The sequence below is a fragment of the Ambystoma mexicanum genome, chromosome 4q (assembly GCF_040938575.1).
Source record: "Ambystoma mexicanum isolate Mex_15411 chromosome 4q, UKY_AmexF1_1, whole genome shotgun sequence".
Taxonomy (NCBI): domain Eukaryota; kingdom Metazoa; phylum Chordata; class Amphibia; order Caudata; family Ambystomatidae; genus Ambystoma; species Ambystoma mexicanum.
This window is the reverse complement of record NC_090928.1, coordinates 1203368625-1203386508: the sequence shown is the minus strand read 5'-3', so window position 1 is coordinate 1203386508 and position 17884 is coordinate 1203368625. Positions and strand designations below refer to the sequence as shown.

Sequence of the window (17884 nt, the reverse complement as noted above, 5' to 3'; positions counted from 1 at the left end):
AGAGAGGGAGATAGATGATAGGAAGGACCCCAGCATAACCTGGGAGGGTCGATCAGAGAGGAAAGAGGTCAGCCAGGTCAGAGCCTGATCGGTGATACCCAGGTAATCATGGAGACGGTTACGCAGGATGGCATGGTTGTCTGTGTCAAAGGCAGAAGAGAGATCGAGTAGGATGAGGACATAGGGAATGCTAGAGTCAAGGTTGGAGAGCAGTTCTTCACGGATGCTCAGGAGAGCAGTTTCTGTGCTTCTGCCAGCTCTGAAGCCGGACTGGTGGTTGTGGAGACAAGCAACAGAATCAGAATGAAGGTTAAACTGGGAGCTGGCCAGCTTTTCAAGGAGTTTGCCCAGAAAGGGAGTAATGGAAATTGGGTGATAGTTGGCAGAACAAGAAGGATAAGCTGTGGGTTTCTTGAGAAGAGGATGCACAAGGGAGAGCTTTAGAGGGGAGGGGGAGGATCCTGAGGCAAAGGAGTGATTGCAGAAATTGGCACGGGCCGGAGCGAGGGTGTCAATGTGGTCCTTGATGGTTTTGGAGGAACAGGAATTAACCTTTTTTTACGAGGCTTTCATAGATCGGACTTGTCTAGCGACCTCATCGGTGGAGAAAAGAGGAAAGGAAGAGAATGGGGGTGGGGGCATGGCTGATGGAGGTTCAAAATATCTTTGTTTATTACAGTTGACATTACTGTGACTGAAAAGTGCATTTATTTCAAATTACATTTATAACACAATTATTTTGAACGAGTCAAAATACCAATATATATATTCACTGAAAAAACTTTGTTAAATGTACGTTATGGATAAGTTGCACTAATAAAAAGCTATGAAATTAAATGAAAAAACGTTGTTAAAGGGACATTATGCTTACAAATAAAACTGAAAATCCCTTGATATAGTCACAGCGGCCACACGATTGAGGGCCAAAGAGAACACCAGTTTGAACGCTCTGAAAGCCTTAGAGCCTGGAGCACTTCCAGAGAGCTTGTTGGAAGGACCGGCGTTTCGTTAGCCCCTAGTCCAGTTCCACAGAGTACTGAGGCACCTACTCCTGCAGGAGAGGGCCTAGTAGCCACAGAGGACCGTTCTTTGGTAGCAGGGGTCCCCGTGACTTCAGAGTTGCCTGGCGCAGCAGAGGAATCTGAGGCGGAGGACCAGGTGAGCACAGATCTGAAGTGTCTGCATAAGCTGGATGAGTTTGCATCACCTAAGGGCACAGATCAGACTCTATGCAGCCCAGAAAGAGTGTCCCACTCTGGCGGGTCTGCAGAAGCAGGCGAGGAGCAGGCTAAGTGCGAGGCCCCTGGACTGTTTAAAGTGTACAGGGAGGAGGCACTCCTGTACAGTGAGCCATAGGATTCTGAGGGCGAGGAACACAGAAGGTTGGCGGTTCCCCAATGCCACAGAAGGTTCCTTTTGGATTTGGTGCACCAAATTCCTTTAGTGGGTCACTTGGGAGTGACTAAGACATCGGACCAGTTGTCTGCACATTTTTCTAGCCGCCGTTCGGCGTACAAGTTAAGGAATTTATCCGGTCCTGCACAACTTGTCAAGCTCCTGGCAAGTGAGGTGGTACCACAAGGGCCCCCTTAATTCCACTTTCCATGGTTGGGCAGCCTTTCGAGGGAATTGGCATGGATATTGCGGGTCCTTTGGATTCTCAAACCAGCTCAGGGAACCAATATATATTGGTGGTGGTGCACCACGCCACAAGAGAACCTGAGGCTGTCCCTCTAAGGAGCATCAAAGCATGCATGGTTGGGATATTCTCCCATGTTGGATTCCCCAAGGAAGTCATTTCTGACAGGCAATCAAACTTCATATCAGCATATATGAAGGCTATGTGGGAAGAGTGTGGAGTCACCTACCGGTTCTCTACCTCCTTTTATCCACAAACCAATGGGCTTGTTGAGCGGTTCAATAAGACCCTGATACCGCATTATAGTTGGCTTGGAAGAGCACCTGAGGAGAAAATGGGATATTCTCCTGCCATGCCTTCTGTTTGCCTACAGGAAGGTGCGACAGAACAGAGTAGATTTAGCCCCTTTGAGCTTCTGTTTGGACACCCTATATGAGGTCACCTCAGTCCAGTGAAGGAGGGATGGAAAAGCAAACCCTCATCCCCATCATGAGGTGTGTAGACTATGTACTCGGCCTTCGGTCTAGAATGGCAAAGTACATGGAACAGTCAACAAAGAATCGAAAGGCCAGTCAGGAGCTGATGAAGCACTGGCATGACCAAAAGGCCACAGTGACAGTCTATTCTTCAGGCCAGTGGGTGTGGATCCTGGAGCCTGTCAAAGCAAGTGCCCTTCAGGACAAGTGGGCTGGGCCTTACCGTGTGCTGGAAAAGGTCAGTGAGGTGAATTATCCCATTGATGTGAAATTAACTAAAAAGATGTGCAGGGTCTTTCACGTCAACCGGCTAAAACCCCATTATAGTCAAGATGACTTGGTCATGGCTAAGTGACTGACGCCGAGACTGAGGAGGAGACTGATACCCTCCCAGACCTCCTGCACACTGAAACCAAAGACGGGTCAGTTGAAGGTGTCAACCTTGCAACAGACCTGTCATAAGAGCAACTGACAGACTGTTGCCATTTACTCGGACAGTTTTGGAGTCTGTTTTCGTTGACTCCCGGTCACGCAGATTGGTGCACCCATGATGCGGATAATAGAGACAGTAAACCGGTGAGGAGAAGAATCCACCGGATGTCCGATAAGGTCAGGGACACCATCAAGGAGGAAGTTTCCAAGATGTTGTCCCTAGGGGTGATATAGCAATGCCACAGCCCCCAGGCTAACCCAGTGGTAGTGGTTCCTAAAAATCCCAGTAGTGGGAAGACTGAAGTTTGCTTTTGTGTGGCCTGCAGGAGACTCAATTCTGTCACGAAGACAGATGCTCACCTCATTCCACAGGCAGAGGAGCTCATTGACAAGCTTGGAGCTGCCAAGTACATGAGTACTTTTGACCTCACAGCGGGGTATTGGCAGGTCGGCTTGACAGATGCAGCGAAAGAGAGGTTGGCATTCTCCACCCCAAAAGGACATTATCAGTTAATTGTGATGCCCTTCGGATTGAAGAATGCCTCTGCCACTTTTCAGAGGATGGTTAACCAGGTTTTGTCTGGGCTGGAAAAGCTCAGTGTCGCCTACTTAGATGACTTTGCTGTGTTCAGCCACACCTGGGAGGATCTTCTATCCCACCTAAAACAAGTGCTTCAGGCGCTGCAGAATGCAGGCCTGACTATCAAGGTCACCAAGTACCAGATAGCGCAAGGTAATGTGACTTACCTAGGCCACCTGGTCAGTGGAGGTAAGAAACAGCCTCTTGAATTGAAGGTACAGGCTGTGAAGGAGTGAGACATGTCCACCAAACAGACGCATATGAGGGGCTTTCTAGGCAGGTCATTCATCAGAGGGTATGGGACCATTGCCATCCCCCTGAATGATGTAATGTCCAAAAAGATGACAAAGAAGGTCACTTGGAAATCTGTATTTTAAACCTCCTTTCAGCATTTAAGTGATGGATTGTGCAGGGCCCCAGGTCTGAAAGTGCCAGACTGTGGTCAAGAATTCATTATGCAGGCAGACACCTGTGATTTTGGGATTGGAGCAGTGTTAGCGCAGCTGGACTCTGAAGGGGTAGAGCAACTTGTCGCCTACATTAGCAGGCGGTTGACAAAAAGGGAAAGGAATTGGGCTATCATAGAAAACAAGGCGTATGCAGTCGTGCGGCTGTAAAGAAGCTGAAACCCTACATCGTTGGGTCTCACTTTATGATCTAGACGGACCACAGGCCTCTGTGATGGTTAATGACCATGAAAGTGGAGAACCCTAACCTTTTTCGTTTGGTCATATACCTACAGGGATTAGATCCAGCACAAACCAGGCTTCCAGCATGGAAATGCAGATGGCCGCAGCCGGTACTTTCGCCTTGATGATGAACCAGACCCTCAGTAGGATAGTGCTTCACATGTTGAGGCTGGGGGCATGTGAGGGATTCGACCACCCACGGGAAGAGGGTACTCGACTGGGTTTTTTTTGTTTAAGAGAATAAATGATGGGAGATCAACCTCCTGCCATTCCCGCACATATTTTCCATGCTCACCGCATAGCAGAAAAATAGTCATGTACTCTGGGAAGACACATCTTACCAGCTCTGCCCTCCCCTGTCATGTGTATCTGACACCTGACAGCCACAAGTACATCAAAGGCAGTTGGCCGTGGGCAGCCTGATTAGAATTTCAAGGCCCTAGGGATTTGCATCTCCATTGTCAAACCTTGCTGGTGGCGGCGAATACTGAAGAATGTTAATTAGCAGGCCCCAGGGAAGGCCTGGGTGCAGGAAGTGACAATGGAGGCTAGACGCCAACACCTCTTTGTAATGCAATATGTCAACTTGGTACTAACACCCCTCCTTGATATGAAAGGGCAGTGAATGTCCTGTGTGGAACCACTTCTTTCAGAGCAGGGAATTATGTGATGTGTAGGAGACAAAAGTCTGTCAGCAACATCCTACTTCAAAAGAGGCCCATGTTGTAATCAAGCACCACATAGCACTCAGTTAAATTAGGGAGACACTTTAATGTACAGTAGACAGGAAGATGGGTGGGACTTAGATGTATATTTTGTCATCCATCCCCTGTCTGTTGCCAAACGATCCGATTCTGAACTGAAGTATCACTGAAGATTGTAGGAGGAGTCCCAGGATTGGATCACTTAAGTTAGGCTTGGCCTACACCAATCCCTGGGCTCCATTTGGCTTTAAAAGAGGGCTGAGCCCGTCACTGATCAGATCATCTGAAGACTTGACAAGGAGTAAGAAGAAGGACTCATTTGGACCTGAGCTGAAGGTACAGTCTACCGTACATCTTCTGCCAGTGAAGGAAGGCCAGGAGTTCCAAGAGGGAAGCAAGATCCCTCCCCTAAACATTTCCTAGGAAACAGAGGGAAATACTGGCCTCCGAGTACCCGTCCAGCAGTTCCAGAACCGGTACCCAGCCAGCATACAGCGTGCCCTGCAAGGTTCTAACAGCAAACTTCCTAGGTGGGAAGTGCCAGAGAGTCTCTGGACAAAGGACATGGTTGCTGCCTGCTAACACCCTCCTGAGCTTTGGTTCATCCACTTTGAAAGGACACAAGCCCGTCAAAGAAGGTAGGAGGAGTGCCACACAAGCATCATCCAGCGTCCATCATTTTAAGGACAATTTCGAGACAGTTGAGTCCTCGAATCACAGTCATCAGAGCCATCGGAGACGCCTCGACCAGCATTCCAGATACACCAACCAGCACAGAGACAACGATTCTTGGCCCTGAGCCGTTGCGCCGGACAGCCTCTATACATCCATCCAGCCTTGCTTGCCGAACTGTCTGCCGCCTGGTAACCACAGCTGTATCCCACCTCTAACTCTGTCTCACAGGCTGCGAAGCACCCTGGAACCACCTCAACGCTGTTGAGCACCAAGAACTTCTTCAACACCAGGTACATTGTGGTTCTGCCCCTCTGGTCCTTCTCAGAAGACCCCTAGAGAAAGTTATGACCCTTTGTCCCTTTAGTGTTGAAATCAAATAACCTTGAACAATAAGACTTATTACTTTAGCAACTACCATCCTGTCAGTATCCAGACTCCATCCTCTTCCTTCGTGAAACTGTTTGTCCTCTGTGTTCCTTTACAGTGTGGGTTGTAATTGTAGTGTGTAGAACTGTCTATTGTAGTAATAATAAAGTAGATATTTGTATACAACCTTGACTAGACAGTCCCTTTTTTCATTGGGTAATAATTGTATTTTTGCTGTGTTGCAACTAACCAGCGAACCACGACCTTGCAGAGATAAGCCTGCCGTTCCGTCCACATTACCAAATATTGGACAAGGAGGTCTTTTAATTCACTTGTTTTCCAATCTGTTTGGATCGCTTCTGGTGTAGTAGAGATGTGGGTTTGAGTGATGGTTGAGAAACCGATATTCATCCTTGGACCCCTGGTGCCCCGGAAGTTGATTTGTCACAGCCGCCATGGCAGAGGGAGAAATGTAGTCCCTTCTCCATTTCAATGCTGGCCAAAAACAAAAAAGGAAGACTGTAGCGAGTGACACATTGCCACGTGTGCGTGCTTACCATAAGGTAAGGCTCACAAATGCACCGATCTGTGCTTTTGTTTAATTTCTTTAAACACGCACCGGGTACTAATGATTTATACAGTGCACAAGGGGGGTGAGACACAGCAAGGAGTCAAAGAGCAGCGGACCTAGGATTTCTAATCAAAGATGCAAAAGAGATAATTTCTCTAGTAACACCAAAATAGACGGGTGAACAAAATTCTAGATCATTGAAGCCCCCAAAGAAACAGAGCAAAGAATCCCATTTTATGAATATTTAGTGAGAGACAACAAGGCGTAGGGTAAAAGTGCATATGAAGTAATCCTAAAATCGAATTCTATGTGACGATGGAGAACGTTTTAATTTAGTGAATTTATTTGGTGTTTTGTAAAGTGCTGCCAATCGACAGGATCCTTCAGGGTGCATACGCTTGAAACCGGAAGTACTGAAGAAAGGCGGGGAAGAAGAGGAGAGTCTCTTCAAATGGCACGCGGAAGAACAACTCAAGGCTTTACTAATGCTTTTCAAGGCCTCTCATTCCAGACTTGGAAGCAATCCCATTTATTAAGGGTAAATCATGTTCAAAAAGCATGGATGAGGCCAGGTGACCCTGGAAAGCATTCATCTTCCGTAGTGAGTGGTGCATTCAAGCCCGAGTGCCAGGGGCAACGTCCTGCTTCATGTAATCTTCTCTTGCTGAGTCTACTTCCCCTGGATGAGGCTGGGACCAGGTTGGCAGAGGGGTTTGGACTCAGACATCTCTCTGCCCGTTGGATTTAGTGAACCCGTCAACCCGCTACTCCGCTCTTGAGTCCCGGGCTGCTCATCTAAGATGCAGAGAACCTTAAACTCAACATGAAATGACTGAGAAATGACCCTGAAAACGAGCTAAAAAAAGAAGCTGTGAAACTGTAAGTCAGGCAGGGACAATGCAAGATTTTTAAACTTTGCGGGACTAAGTGATGAGAATCGATCACACACCCAGGTCTGATCCTCAGAAAGAACAGTTGATAGATGAGCATTCAGAGTTCTGCAAAACAACATGAAAAGGGAAAAAGATTTGAGAATCACCAGCAAAGATGTGGCCATTAAAAACGAAAAGCGGTAATTACGGGTGAAAGTAGGAAGGTATACCATGAAATCAACAAAGTACATACAACAGAGCCATGAACGCCATAGGATAATGGGATGAAGATACAAAATAAAATAAAATAATAATAATAATAATCCAAAAATCATAGAAAGAAAAAAAAAAGGAAACAAAAAACTAAAGAATCCAACAGAGCTCCCCTAAAAAAAGAGTACAACAGAAAATTGATCCACAGGACATAGAACTGGAGATAAGTCAAGAAGAAGGCAATAGGGACAAAGATGGCTGTGGAGGGCATTAAGAGAGAGTTGGGACACGATTTACAGACATATTTTCAATGGGACTTTCCTTTGTTAAAATGTGTATGGATATCAGGCCCTTAGAGCCCAACCCACAAGTTCTTTCACATGATTTACCCGGACCTCTGTTTGGAACTTAAGGAAATATCTTATAAATATGAAGATTTGGGGGCAATTGAGATTAAACTAAATATGTCCTGATTATTAACAGAAATGGAAGCAAAGATGCAGGCCCGTGATTCCTAATATTAGATGGACCTCATAAAGGAGATGTAAGCATGGAGCCTGTGATGGCCACTGCGTCCTAGCCCCAAGAGACAGTGCTGGTCTAACACAGCGCCTATGGATCAGTGGCGTCGCTAGGGGAGTCAGGGGGGCAATGCTCACCTCTCAAATCCTGCACCCCCCACCTTGTGCCCACCTACCTAAGGCGAGCAGCGACCATGTTCTCTGATCGTGGTATTGTGACACTCACTAAGGCAAATGTCTGCTTATCACACGGCAAATACTCAAAGCGAGCAGTGATCTTGGTATGCATTCTGGCATGGGTATGAACATGAGCACGAGCCACTTCTCAGGTGTTCCTGCCCGGCTTCTGCAAAGCGACCCCCATAGTGTGCAGAGCAGCTTGCAGCCCCTCCCCTCAGAGTGCAGAGCACAAAACTGCTAATGATGGGCCATTAGTCACTGAATGGTTTCGTGCTGGCATTCTGATGGGAGGGGAGGTGCAGTGGGGTGTGGGTAGTTGGTGTGCACAAAAGCCTCTGCTATTGGTCCATCTAGATTACTGAGTGGGGTTGTGAACATTGGCTCCATTGAAGGGCGGAAGCGGCCGGGATACTTGGAGAAATATTGCAGTTAGTGTTTACCACCTGTCGACATGATAGAGATGTCATGTAAACTCCTGAAACACCCCTGGGTCACCCAGGCATCGCTGTGTTGCCTAGAGAGAGACAGCCGCCGGGAGCCTGGGGGCCCATGCGTGATGCACCAGGTTTAATTACAGTGTGAATCATGGCGACACAATCACGGGGTGGGGCGGGAACAGGGCACTTCCGCTTCAGTGGAGAACGTCCTGCTATGGTTCGCCAGGAGGAGGTTTGCAAACAGGCACGAATGCAATGCCAGTCTAAAATAAAAACAAGGCTACTCTACTGTTAACTGAAATAGAGCAATTTACCTACCCTTCCACATGAGTGTTACAAAATGAAAATATAAAAAGTCACTTTACAACACATATTTATCAGACTTAAGCGTTTGACTGGACTACATTTCCCATCGTTCTCGTTATTTGCTTTGTCTTTGCTTGAACTCCATGTACCGCCCCACTGCCACCATGAACCCTAATCTTGCTAATGCAAAATAACTACCTTTGTACAATTTGTTTTACTAATCTTCTAATACCTGCCTTTAATGCTTATTATTACCCCCAGTGGACTGTTAGAGTCCTGGGAGACAATCAGAATAGACTTTTTAACCAGGAAACCTCCTGGCATGCAGGGATTTTACATCCACCTCAAGTGTCCTCTGTTCCCACTATTACTTTACACGACTCCCGGGAACACCTTTCTTTCCCACTCCGCCACCTCGCCTGCAGACCCGGCTGTCTGTGGCATAAACTGCTACTGTGGCCTTGATGCCACAGGAAATACCCTTCTGTCCCTTCACACAAGATGCCCACAGCTGCACCATTACTTTCCTCCTGGGCCGCTTAGTGACTGAGCACAGAAACAGAGGAAGGACTCTCACCCACAAGCTGCCGAGCGGCCATTGCTCGGCGGCCTATGCTCAATGCGTTTTCTTTTTTCTTCATTAGCTTCACAACTGTAGTCCATGCTGCAGGGTGCTAATAGCAAAATTGCCCAGAGCTTTAGGACAATACCAGATTTTAGGCTCCCATAGGCCCCCTAATGCGCACTTGCTTCGCTTGGGCCCTTAAGTCAGGTTATGGGCGCATACGAATTCATATTACCCGCGGTGAGTGTAGAAATCTCCCAGGCGGTGCATCTCAATCAATCAGGCGTCATCGAAATGTGGACAATAACAGCTGCTTCCGTTTCACATTCCAAACCATCATCACCCGGGGCAGCCGGGGCCCTGCAGGGGCCAACACCGACGAGCCCCATCCATGCCGACACCTCGGTCAGCCGTGTCGCTGAAGCGCTGCACGGTTACATGGATTGCCTGCAGGTGTCAGGACTTCGGAAGTACTGAAATCTGCAGATGGCCAGTGTAAGCATGGCTTTGGCTACACGGCTGCCAGATGACTCTTAACTCCGAAACAGGAGAGCCCAGTCTCTGTTTCTGAGTAAAGAGTCATCATGCAGCATGAAGCCTTTTAAACGAGGCTTCATGATGCGTGATGACTCTTTACTCAGACCTCCAGCCCTCCTCTTGTTTCAGAGTACAGAGTCATCACGCAGCAGGCAGCCCTTTCATTCAAGGAGCCTGTGGTTTTTAACCACTGTGCCTTGAATGAAAGCATGTGACAGCTAGGGCACACTGGTGTCACACCTTTGGTGCTCCCATGATGCCAGTGCACCCTAACTCCCCTGCTTACACCAGCCTCATTATCCCCATTGGTGAGTGGGGCTCTCATTAGGGGGCATGGTCTAAGTGCACACATACTTAGGACACGCCCCCTAATGAGAGTCCCCCCTCGATTTAGCATCCCACGTAATCCACTGATCAGCAGTGCTCTGCACACCTGCTTTTTCAAGCTTAACTCTCGCAGCATGTGAGGCATAGCCAGGATTGTCTAAAAGTAGGGCCTGAAGCTAATGTAGTAGGGTCAACTGCACAGGCAACATACAGACGGAAGGGGGTTTGTACTGAGGCCCGAGCCCCCGGACACCCCTTACCGAATGCACAGGAGAAACCAAGTTTAGCAAGGGAGCCCAAACCAATCAAGGAGAGTGTGGGTTGTTCCCCCTCAAGATAAAAAATAAAAATAAAGAATGGTTTAAAAAGATGATACTTTCGGTGACAAATTAGGCACAATGCCACACAGTTTACATGTGGTTTTGTAGGGTAAGACAATGAACAAATCCATTGGATGCCAAGTCACCAACAATGCACAGGAGTATTTTCCAGCATATTTTCATAATGCCTTTCCCCACCGTATGCCAGTATTCTGCCATTGTAAAACAGATTGTAATACTGATTGAGCCCATACATGTCCATGCTGGTGCACCTATATGAGATAATATTCCCACATAAGAAAATACTCATTTTTTATATTCCCATAATGCCAGTGATACCATAAAAAAAAAAAGATTTTTCATGCAGGCTCTGTCACTATATGCCTTTTTCCCCATGTGAGAACATAATCCTGTGGCTTTGCCTTAGTAAGAAAGCATGTCCTTGCTGGCTACACAAATGCCCCCGTCCCATATAAGATGAGTCACCGTGTTATGTTATGTTAAAGGCTATTTATACTGCGCACTATCACCACCGGAGTGATCCCCTGTGCTCTGACGGATCTGTAAGTTAAGAGGGCAGGATCGGTAGGTAGGATGTAGCAGGATAAAGGCAGAGCAAGATTTTGTTCTGTTGGCAGATTCTGTACGGTTAGCACCGTTTGCTGAGCATGGGTGCGGGATCTGTGGGCTCCCTTGTGCTGTTGTGCGGTTTGTTTTGTTGTTGCAGTGCTGTGTAGTGAAGTGGTTGCGGTCTGCGGTGCAGGAGAGTGGTTGTATTTTGTTTAGGGTACGAGAGTCGTGTGCCAAGCGTTGAGGTTTTAGCAGATGGGTTAGTGGGTTTATCTCGTTCTTTCCGGCCTCTGTGTTGGGTGTCTCTGGCCTTGCTCTCTGCTGGAGCATTCATGCTGCATATGCCCCTAACGCCAGTAAATGTCCTGCCACAGTAAGAAAACATGTCCTTGCTGGCTACACAAATGCACCCCTCCCATATACGATCATTCATCCTGCTGCATATGCCCCAAACGCCAGTAAATGTCCTGCCACAGTAAGAAAACATGTCCTTGCTGGCTACACAAATGCACCCCTCCCATATACGATCATTCATCCTGCTGTATTTGCCCCTAACACCAGTAAGAAAACGTTGCATTGTGGGGTTGACAAAAAGACCCCACCCCCCATGTAAGCATAGTCATCATGTTTCCTTTCACCTGGGCAGCAGTATAAAAATTCCATGCTATAGTAAGGGAACATGCCCTGGCCTCACCCATGTAAGAACACTTATGTTGGCTTTGCCCTTAATATGAGTACAAAATTACATGACACAGTAGTACCCAGCCAGCCCAATTGTAGGAACCTCCCTCACCCCAACCTCTGCTTGATGTAACACTCAAGTTTGCTTTGCCCAAAAAAAGTCAGTAAAACATTCCATTCCCTGTCCAAAAATGTTCATGCTCCAATGCCCCCAGCCTTCCACACACACACACACACAGACACGCACGCACACACTCACACACACACACACACCCACCAGTCACAAACCCATACAGCTTCTCTCTCATTCACCTGAACCCCCAGAACATTCAAACTGCAATCTCATTAACGCGCACACTCGCACCTATGTCGATCATTCACGCTACAATCAGTCATAAGCATACACTTACATACACCCCCTCGCATACATCCGCACACCTACACATGCCCTTTCATGCATGCATGCACGCATACATACATTCTTTTTGTGCTTTGCATTTTAGCCTTACTGCGTTTGGCTACTAACTGCGACTAGTGTCCAAACATGGCCGTGGCACATGGTTTCCATCTTGTCTTTTAGCCTTCTTCGTGGCCTGTGAGGCCAGGAAAATCCTTATATGGTGGTAGGGAGAATTCTCAGAAATGTGCAAATTCCTCTCTACCTTGGAGACCCTCAGCAACTTTGCTGGATTTTTCCGAACTCGGAGAGAGTGGGACTTTTTATTTCCCCACTCATGTATTTTTTTTTTAAACTTTTCTTTATTGGCAAGGTACAGTAGCAGGCACGCAACACATCAGATTAGCAAATAAAGTTACATATTTGGGATTCACAAAACATGAAATGTACATGGGTATACAGAGGGACATGAATTTGCAGCCCATTCGCCTTTTCCTAGTTCGAAGTTATGCTTCAGACTGTACGCCTGGCAGGGGAGAAGACAGCAGTTCAATGTCGTCTTTACTGTTCAAGTAGCTACAGAAATCTGACCACTCATTTTTGGGGCGGGATTTCATGGGGAGGGAATTGATGTAGACTTCCTCGCACATTTGAGTCCAGGTAAGAGCCTTCAGCCACATCTCGAAGGAGGGAGGGGTCCGTCTCTTCCAGCATTGTAATATGCATTTTTTGGCTACCATGGTCACAACGTTCAAGAATCTGGACACTTTCTGCGTCCCAGCTCCATCCCACAACCCAAACAGTATAGCAAGGGGATCTGGGCCGATCTGGGTCCCCACCATCTCTGATAGGGCCTCAGTGACGAAGAACGGGACAAGCGCACAGCAGGACCAAAACATGCGAGTATGGCCGGCCTCTCTAGACCTGCACTTTGGGCAAGCATGAGGCTGGTTCTAAGCAATTTCCCCCCACCCTGTGGGGCATGTAGTACAGCCGGCTGAGCAGTTTGTATTGCAGGCATCTGCATCTGGAATTGAGTGAGACCCTGCGTGTGTGTATTCACATTTTGCTCCACATGGCGTCTGTGATTGTCAAGCCCAGTTCATTGCTCCATGTGTCCAAAGTATTGTAGCAGCTCAAGAGCCAAACCCGAGTGGCCAGGATGCCATGTTTGCGGGATGATGAACTTCCCGTCGGGATATAGATCAGATAAGGCACAATATCCTAGATCAAGCCAGTGTCGCATGAGGAGTTTGTCATGTGTGGGGGCGAGGCCCGGAAAGTGCCAGATAGGTAGCCATTTATAGTATGGGTGGTGTTCTGGGTGAGATAGCAACAGTCGTCTCCATGCCATGGTTGTGGTGGCCACGGGGTCAGCCGGGGCGTCGGTGTGGTATGAGCGATGAAGAATTAGGGACATGATGTTTACCTCCTCATTGCCAGGTTCTCAAGTTCACGTGGGGGGTGGATCCTGGTGATTATAACAATGTGTGGCATGTTGAGCTTGTGCGGCAATCCAATACCGGGCAAGGTCAGGGGCATTAAAGCCCCCTCTCTCGTAGGGTAAGGTCATATGTTGCCACTAAACCAAGTAAATGCAACAGTCAAGAAATGCTTTTTCCTCCTCCACACAGCAAGAAGAATCCTACCTTTCCTCTCCTTCACACACAAAACACTCACTTTCGTCACCCTCATGTCAAGAATCGACTATGCAAACAGCCTCTACCTCAGAACACCAGAATACCTCCTGAAGAAACTACAACAGATTCAAAATGCAGCAGCCAGACTATTCCTTAAACTATCAAGAAGAGAACACATCACTCCTGCCCTAAAAACACTACACTGGCTCCAAGTAAAACATTGCATCACCTTCAAAACAATGTGCATATTGCACAGGGCAATCAGTGGACAAGGAACAGAATTCCTACAAAAGAAAATAACAACCTACAAGCCAACAAGACTCCTCAGGTCAAGCAACAAAATCCGCCTGGAACCAAAACCATACCTCAAGAAAAAGTTTGGAGGCACATCCTTCTACCACTTAGCTACAAAAACCTGGAACAACATCCCAAAAGAAATAAGAAACACCAAAAATCACCTGAAATTTAGGAAATTACTAAAAACCTGGCTCTTCAACACCTCTGACTCAAACTAAAAAACCGAAACAGAAGGAAAAAAAGATGACTAAACTGGAGTGGACACGGACAAACTAACAGTACCGACTGTGAACAACTCCTTATGTGGAGAAGCTACCATGGCACCTGGACAAGGACGCCGGGTAGAGCGGAACACAGGTGACACACACGGAGACGGAGTCAACAACCCACCCTAACCCCACCCAACACCCGCACTCGCCCCTTAGTTGCCACCAGTTACCACAGTGTTGTGGAACTGTCGGGATATTGGCAATCACCACACTAGCTGAGGCGTGGACATTGGCAGGTGCACTGGCAGTATGAGCGTGAAGGGAAGTCAGGTAGGGCTGCGAAGGAGGCTGGGGACGAGGGGGACAGATGTGAAAGGGACCTTGAAGGCCGGTCTGACACAGATCAGGACAAAGGCGCAGGGCCACTCCCGAACCCTACCGGGGAAACTACAGAAGCCCAGCGCCTCAATCCAGGATAAAGATGCCAACTAACCAATTGAACTAACAATTTCAATCTCTGCATACACCTCTCAAACTCCAAACCAAACACAAAAACAAACCTACAGCACAACAAGCCGGACAAACTTCACTACATTGCAACAGCAAAACAAAAAAACACAAATAGACTTGCACAACAGTACACAACGACTACCGGCCGCAACCACCCCAGGCCCAGCCAACAAACCCACCGGGATGAGGCCGCCAACAGCACATCACTGCTCCCTTGCACTTTTCCAGCTTCCTCCCACTAACCCTCCCTCCCCCTCTTTCAGAGCCGCCAGAGCTCCAGGGGACCACTCCAGTGGTGATAGTGCGTGGTACAAATGTCCTTTAACATTAACATTAACATACATACAATCATTGTATACATACATGCACTCAAACAATATCCGTTTACTTCTCGACTAGACCATGCTGATTCCTCAGATGCTCTGTAGGCCCTCTGCCCCATACGCTCCACGAGGACAGGAACCAAGAAGCAGGCAGAGGTTCCTGCTTCCTGACATGCACAGACTACCCCTAGAGCTACCCCTCCTGCTCAGCCCACACAGAGACACCTCTAAATGCCCACCCGGTGCTCTTAAGTGTGCTTGTACAGTTTCTGGGTGGGCCTTGCCCCCTCAATCCCTATCCTGTCTAAGTCTCTGCTCAGCATCCGGTGCTCCTGACAGCTTATTCTTCTCTCTTCTGTTTCCCTATCCATTTTCCTCTACTTGGTTGAGATGGAAATAGAAAAGGGGCTCAGTCATTTCTGAAGGATTTCCTTTTTGCCTTTCTATGGCAGACATCTTTAATTGTTTTTTTTCCCAATGTGGGTAACTTATTTGTCCTCAAAGTTCACACTTTTGGAGCTACAATAACATTTCCATGATAAAAAAAAAAAAAATCCAGCAGACAAAAGCCCCCTAAACCAAGCAAAAGGCCAAAGAGAGCTTGTTCTCCCAGTCTTTAACAGCCTCTATAGCCTGACCCAGTAACCATTAAGGATGCAGTAATTCTGTGCTTCATCCATGTATATACCTCCTCCTATCCAAAGGCAATTTCCCCCACTCACCCTTCTTCATCAAGTGAATTGTGATCCGACCTCCTGTGTCTCCTTTCTCAAACAGTTACCCATCAACTCTTCTGAAACACCTCCACGTTGTTTGGGACAACCTGACAGCTCTACTGTAGCCCATCCACCTCTTAAACCAAAGTATCAAGCTCTTCAGCCCTTCCACAGACCTACAACTTACCACAAGCCCCCAGGCACCATGCTTCTTTGTGCTCCATGTAGAAGAAAGGATTGCAGTTCTGACGTGTGCTCCTGGGCAAACAGTATGTTTTATGATCTCTAGTGTTCCCCCGAAATGTGTTACTTGTCATGTAAATAGCATGTGTGTGTGGTGATTGTTACAGGGGGCCCGCTATGGATCTCCAGCGGGCCCCGTAGTGCCGTGGATACCAGCACTCGACAGGCCCAGTGCCTGTGGGGTTTGGGGCTTGTCCTGGACATCCTGCAGGCCCCATGGTGCTATAGGACTCCAGCATCATTGGGGGTGGGGGCACAGCCAGCCATGCCCATGACAGTGCTGACCCTGCCACCGTACTGGCCCGAGGGTCCCACAGCATCAGGGAATGCAGGCCTGCAGGCACGGACTCAGTTGTTCCTCTTGAGGGTCTGCAGCCGCTCTGGTGCACGTGTCTGCAGAGGCCCCTTTTATTAGCTCGGGCAATGACACAGTCAATACACAGTCAATACACATTAAAGGGCAATACACAGGGGAGGAACACATTCCCCTTAAAGGGGCCACACTGATGTGGCAGTGAACTGCTATCTATAACCCTCAAACTTGTATGCCCCTTTCTCTGTGTTATTATTTTTAAAACCACCCATGTCCATCGCCTCCATCACAGATATCTTTGCAACCTTGGTTCCTGTATACACATATACATTCCACCTGCAGCCACTATGGATTTTGATGACTTTCTGCACTCACCTCAGCTGTGCCCAGAACAGCAGGTTGGACCTTAGAGGAATATGGGCGGGTCTCGAGATGTCCATCAGCTTTCAGCGCCAATGCACTTTCTTTTCAAGGACTAAGGACTAATAATAGGGCAAACCCTGCCCCGGTGCATTGAAAACATGTTGTTTACACTACAACCATTTCCCTCGTCCTAGGTGCGCGAGCACCACCTCAAGGTGTCTGCAATACAGCCCATAATGTCTGTTGCATGACATAGAATTATGCATGTATTACTGTCGCACATGTCACCAATAGCACTTACAAAATATTCCATGCTTAACCCATGGGTTTACAATGCCACTATTGCAACATTAGAACATGGAATGTAGTCTTACCTGCAGGGTTGGGATAGACAGGCGCTGAAAAAGAAGACAAATACATTTTTTAAAAAAACAATGCTCAGTTAGAACAGCACAGAGTTAACTTTGGAAAACATGCAGTCAATGAAAAGACTACTTCTGATATCATGTGGGCTCAGGTAGAATTTAATTCTTATTATGCAATAGATATCAGGTCACGTGGCCTAAACTATATTTTCATTCTAATTGTGCAACTGATTCCAGGGCATGTGGGCTCAGGTATACTTTCATTCTTATTGTACAACTGATATTGGGGTATGCTGAATCTTTAAAATGGGACTGGTAGGGCATGCAGAGTTTTACAGTATGACTGATATTGGGGGTGCGGGCTAAGCTACACTTCAATTCTTACAATGGGACTGACTTCAGCATGCACTGAATGACCTACACCTGTGCATACAACGGAGCCTGCATGGAGTGCACTGTGTAGTACACTTTGGGTTTTGGTGCAGTTTCCTTCTGATGAGAGGACTGATATCAAAGCGCATGGGTTTTGGTGCTCTTTCATTCTTCTGAGAGGACTGATATCAGAGCTCATGGGTTTGGTATACTGTCTTTACAACAAGAGGACTGATATCAAAGCGCATGGGTTTTGGTGCACTTTCATTCTTATGAGAGGACTGATGTCTGTGTGCATGGGTTTCGTGCACTTTCATTCTTATGAGAGAACTGATATCTGTGCGCATGAGTCTCGTGCACTTTCATTCTTATGAGAGAACTGATATCAGAGTGCACGGGTTTCGTGCACTTTCATTCTCATGAGCGGACTGATATCAGAGCGCATGGGTTTTGTGCACTTTCATTTTTAGAAGAG

General features: G+C 47.4%; 1 protein-coding gene across 2 annotated transcripts in view; it reads right to left on the bottom strand.

The window, feature by feature from the left end:
- Positions 1 to 17884, bottom strand: part of MDGA1 (MAM domain containing glycosylphosphatidylinositol anchor 1) — a 1353685-nt gene that overhangs the window by 263562 nt on the left and 1072239 nt on the right. For both annotated transcript variants that reach the window (XM_069608760.1, XM_069608761.1), the window contains exon 12: positions 17047 to 17070. In XM_069608760.1, the coding sequence (XP_069464861.1) occupies positions 17047 to 17070 (24 nt within the window). The remainder of the gene's footprint in view (positions 1 to 17046; positions 17071 to 17884) is intronic.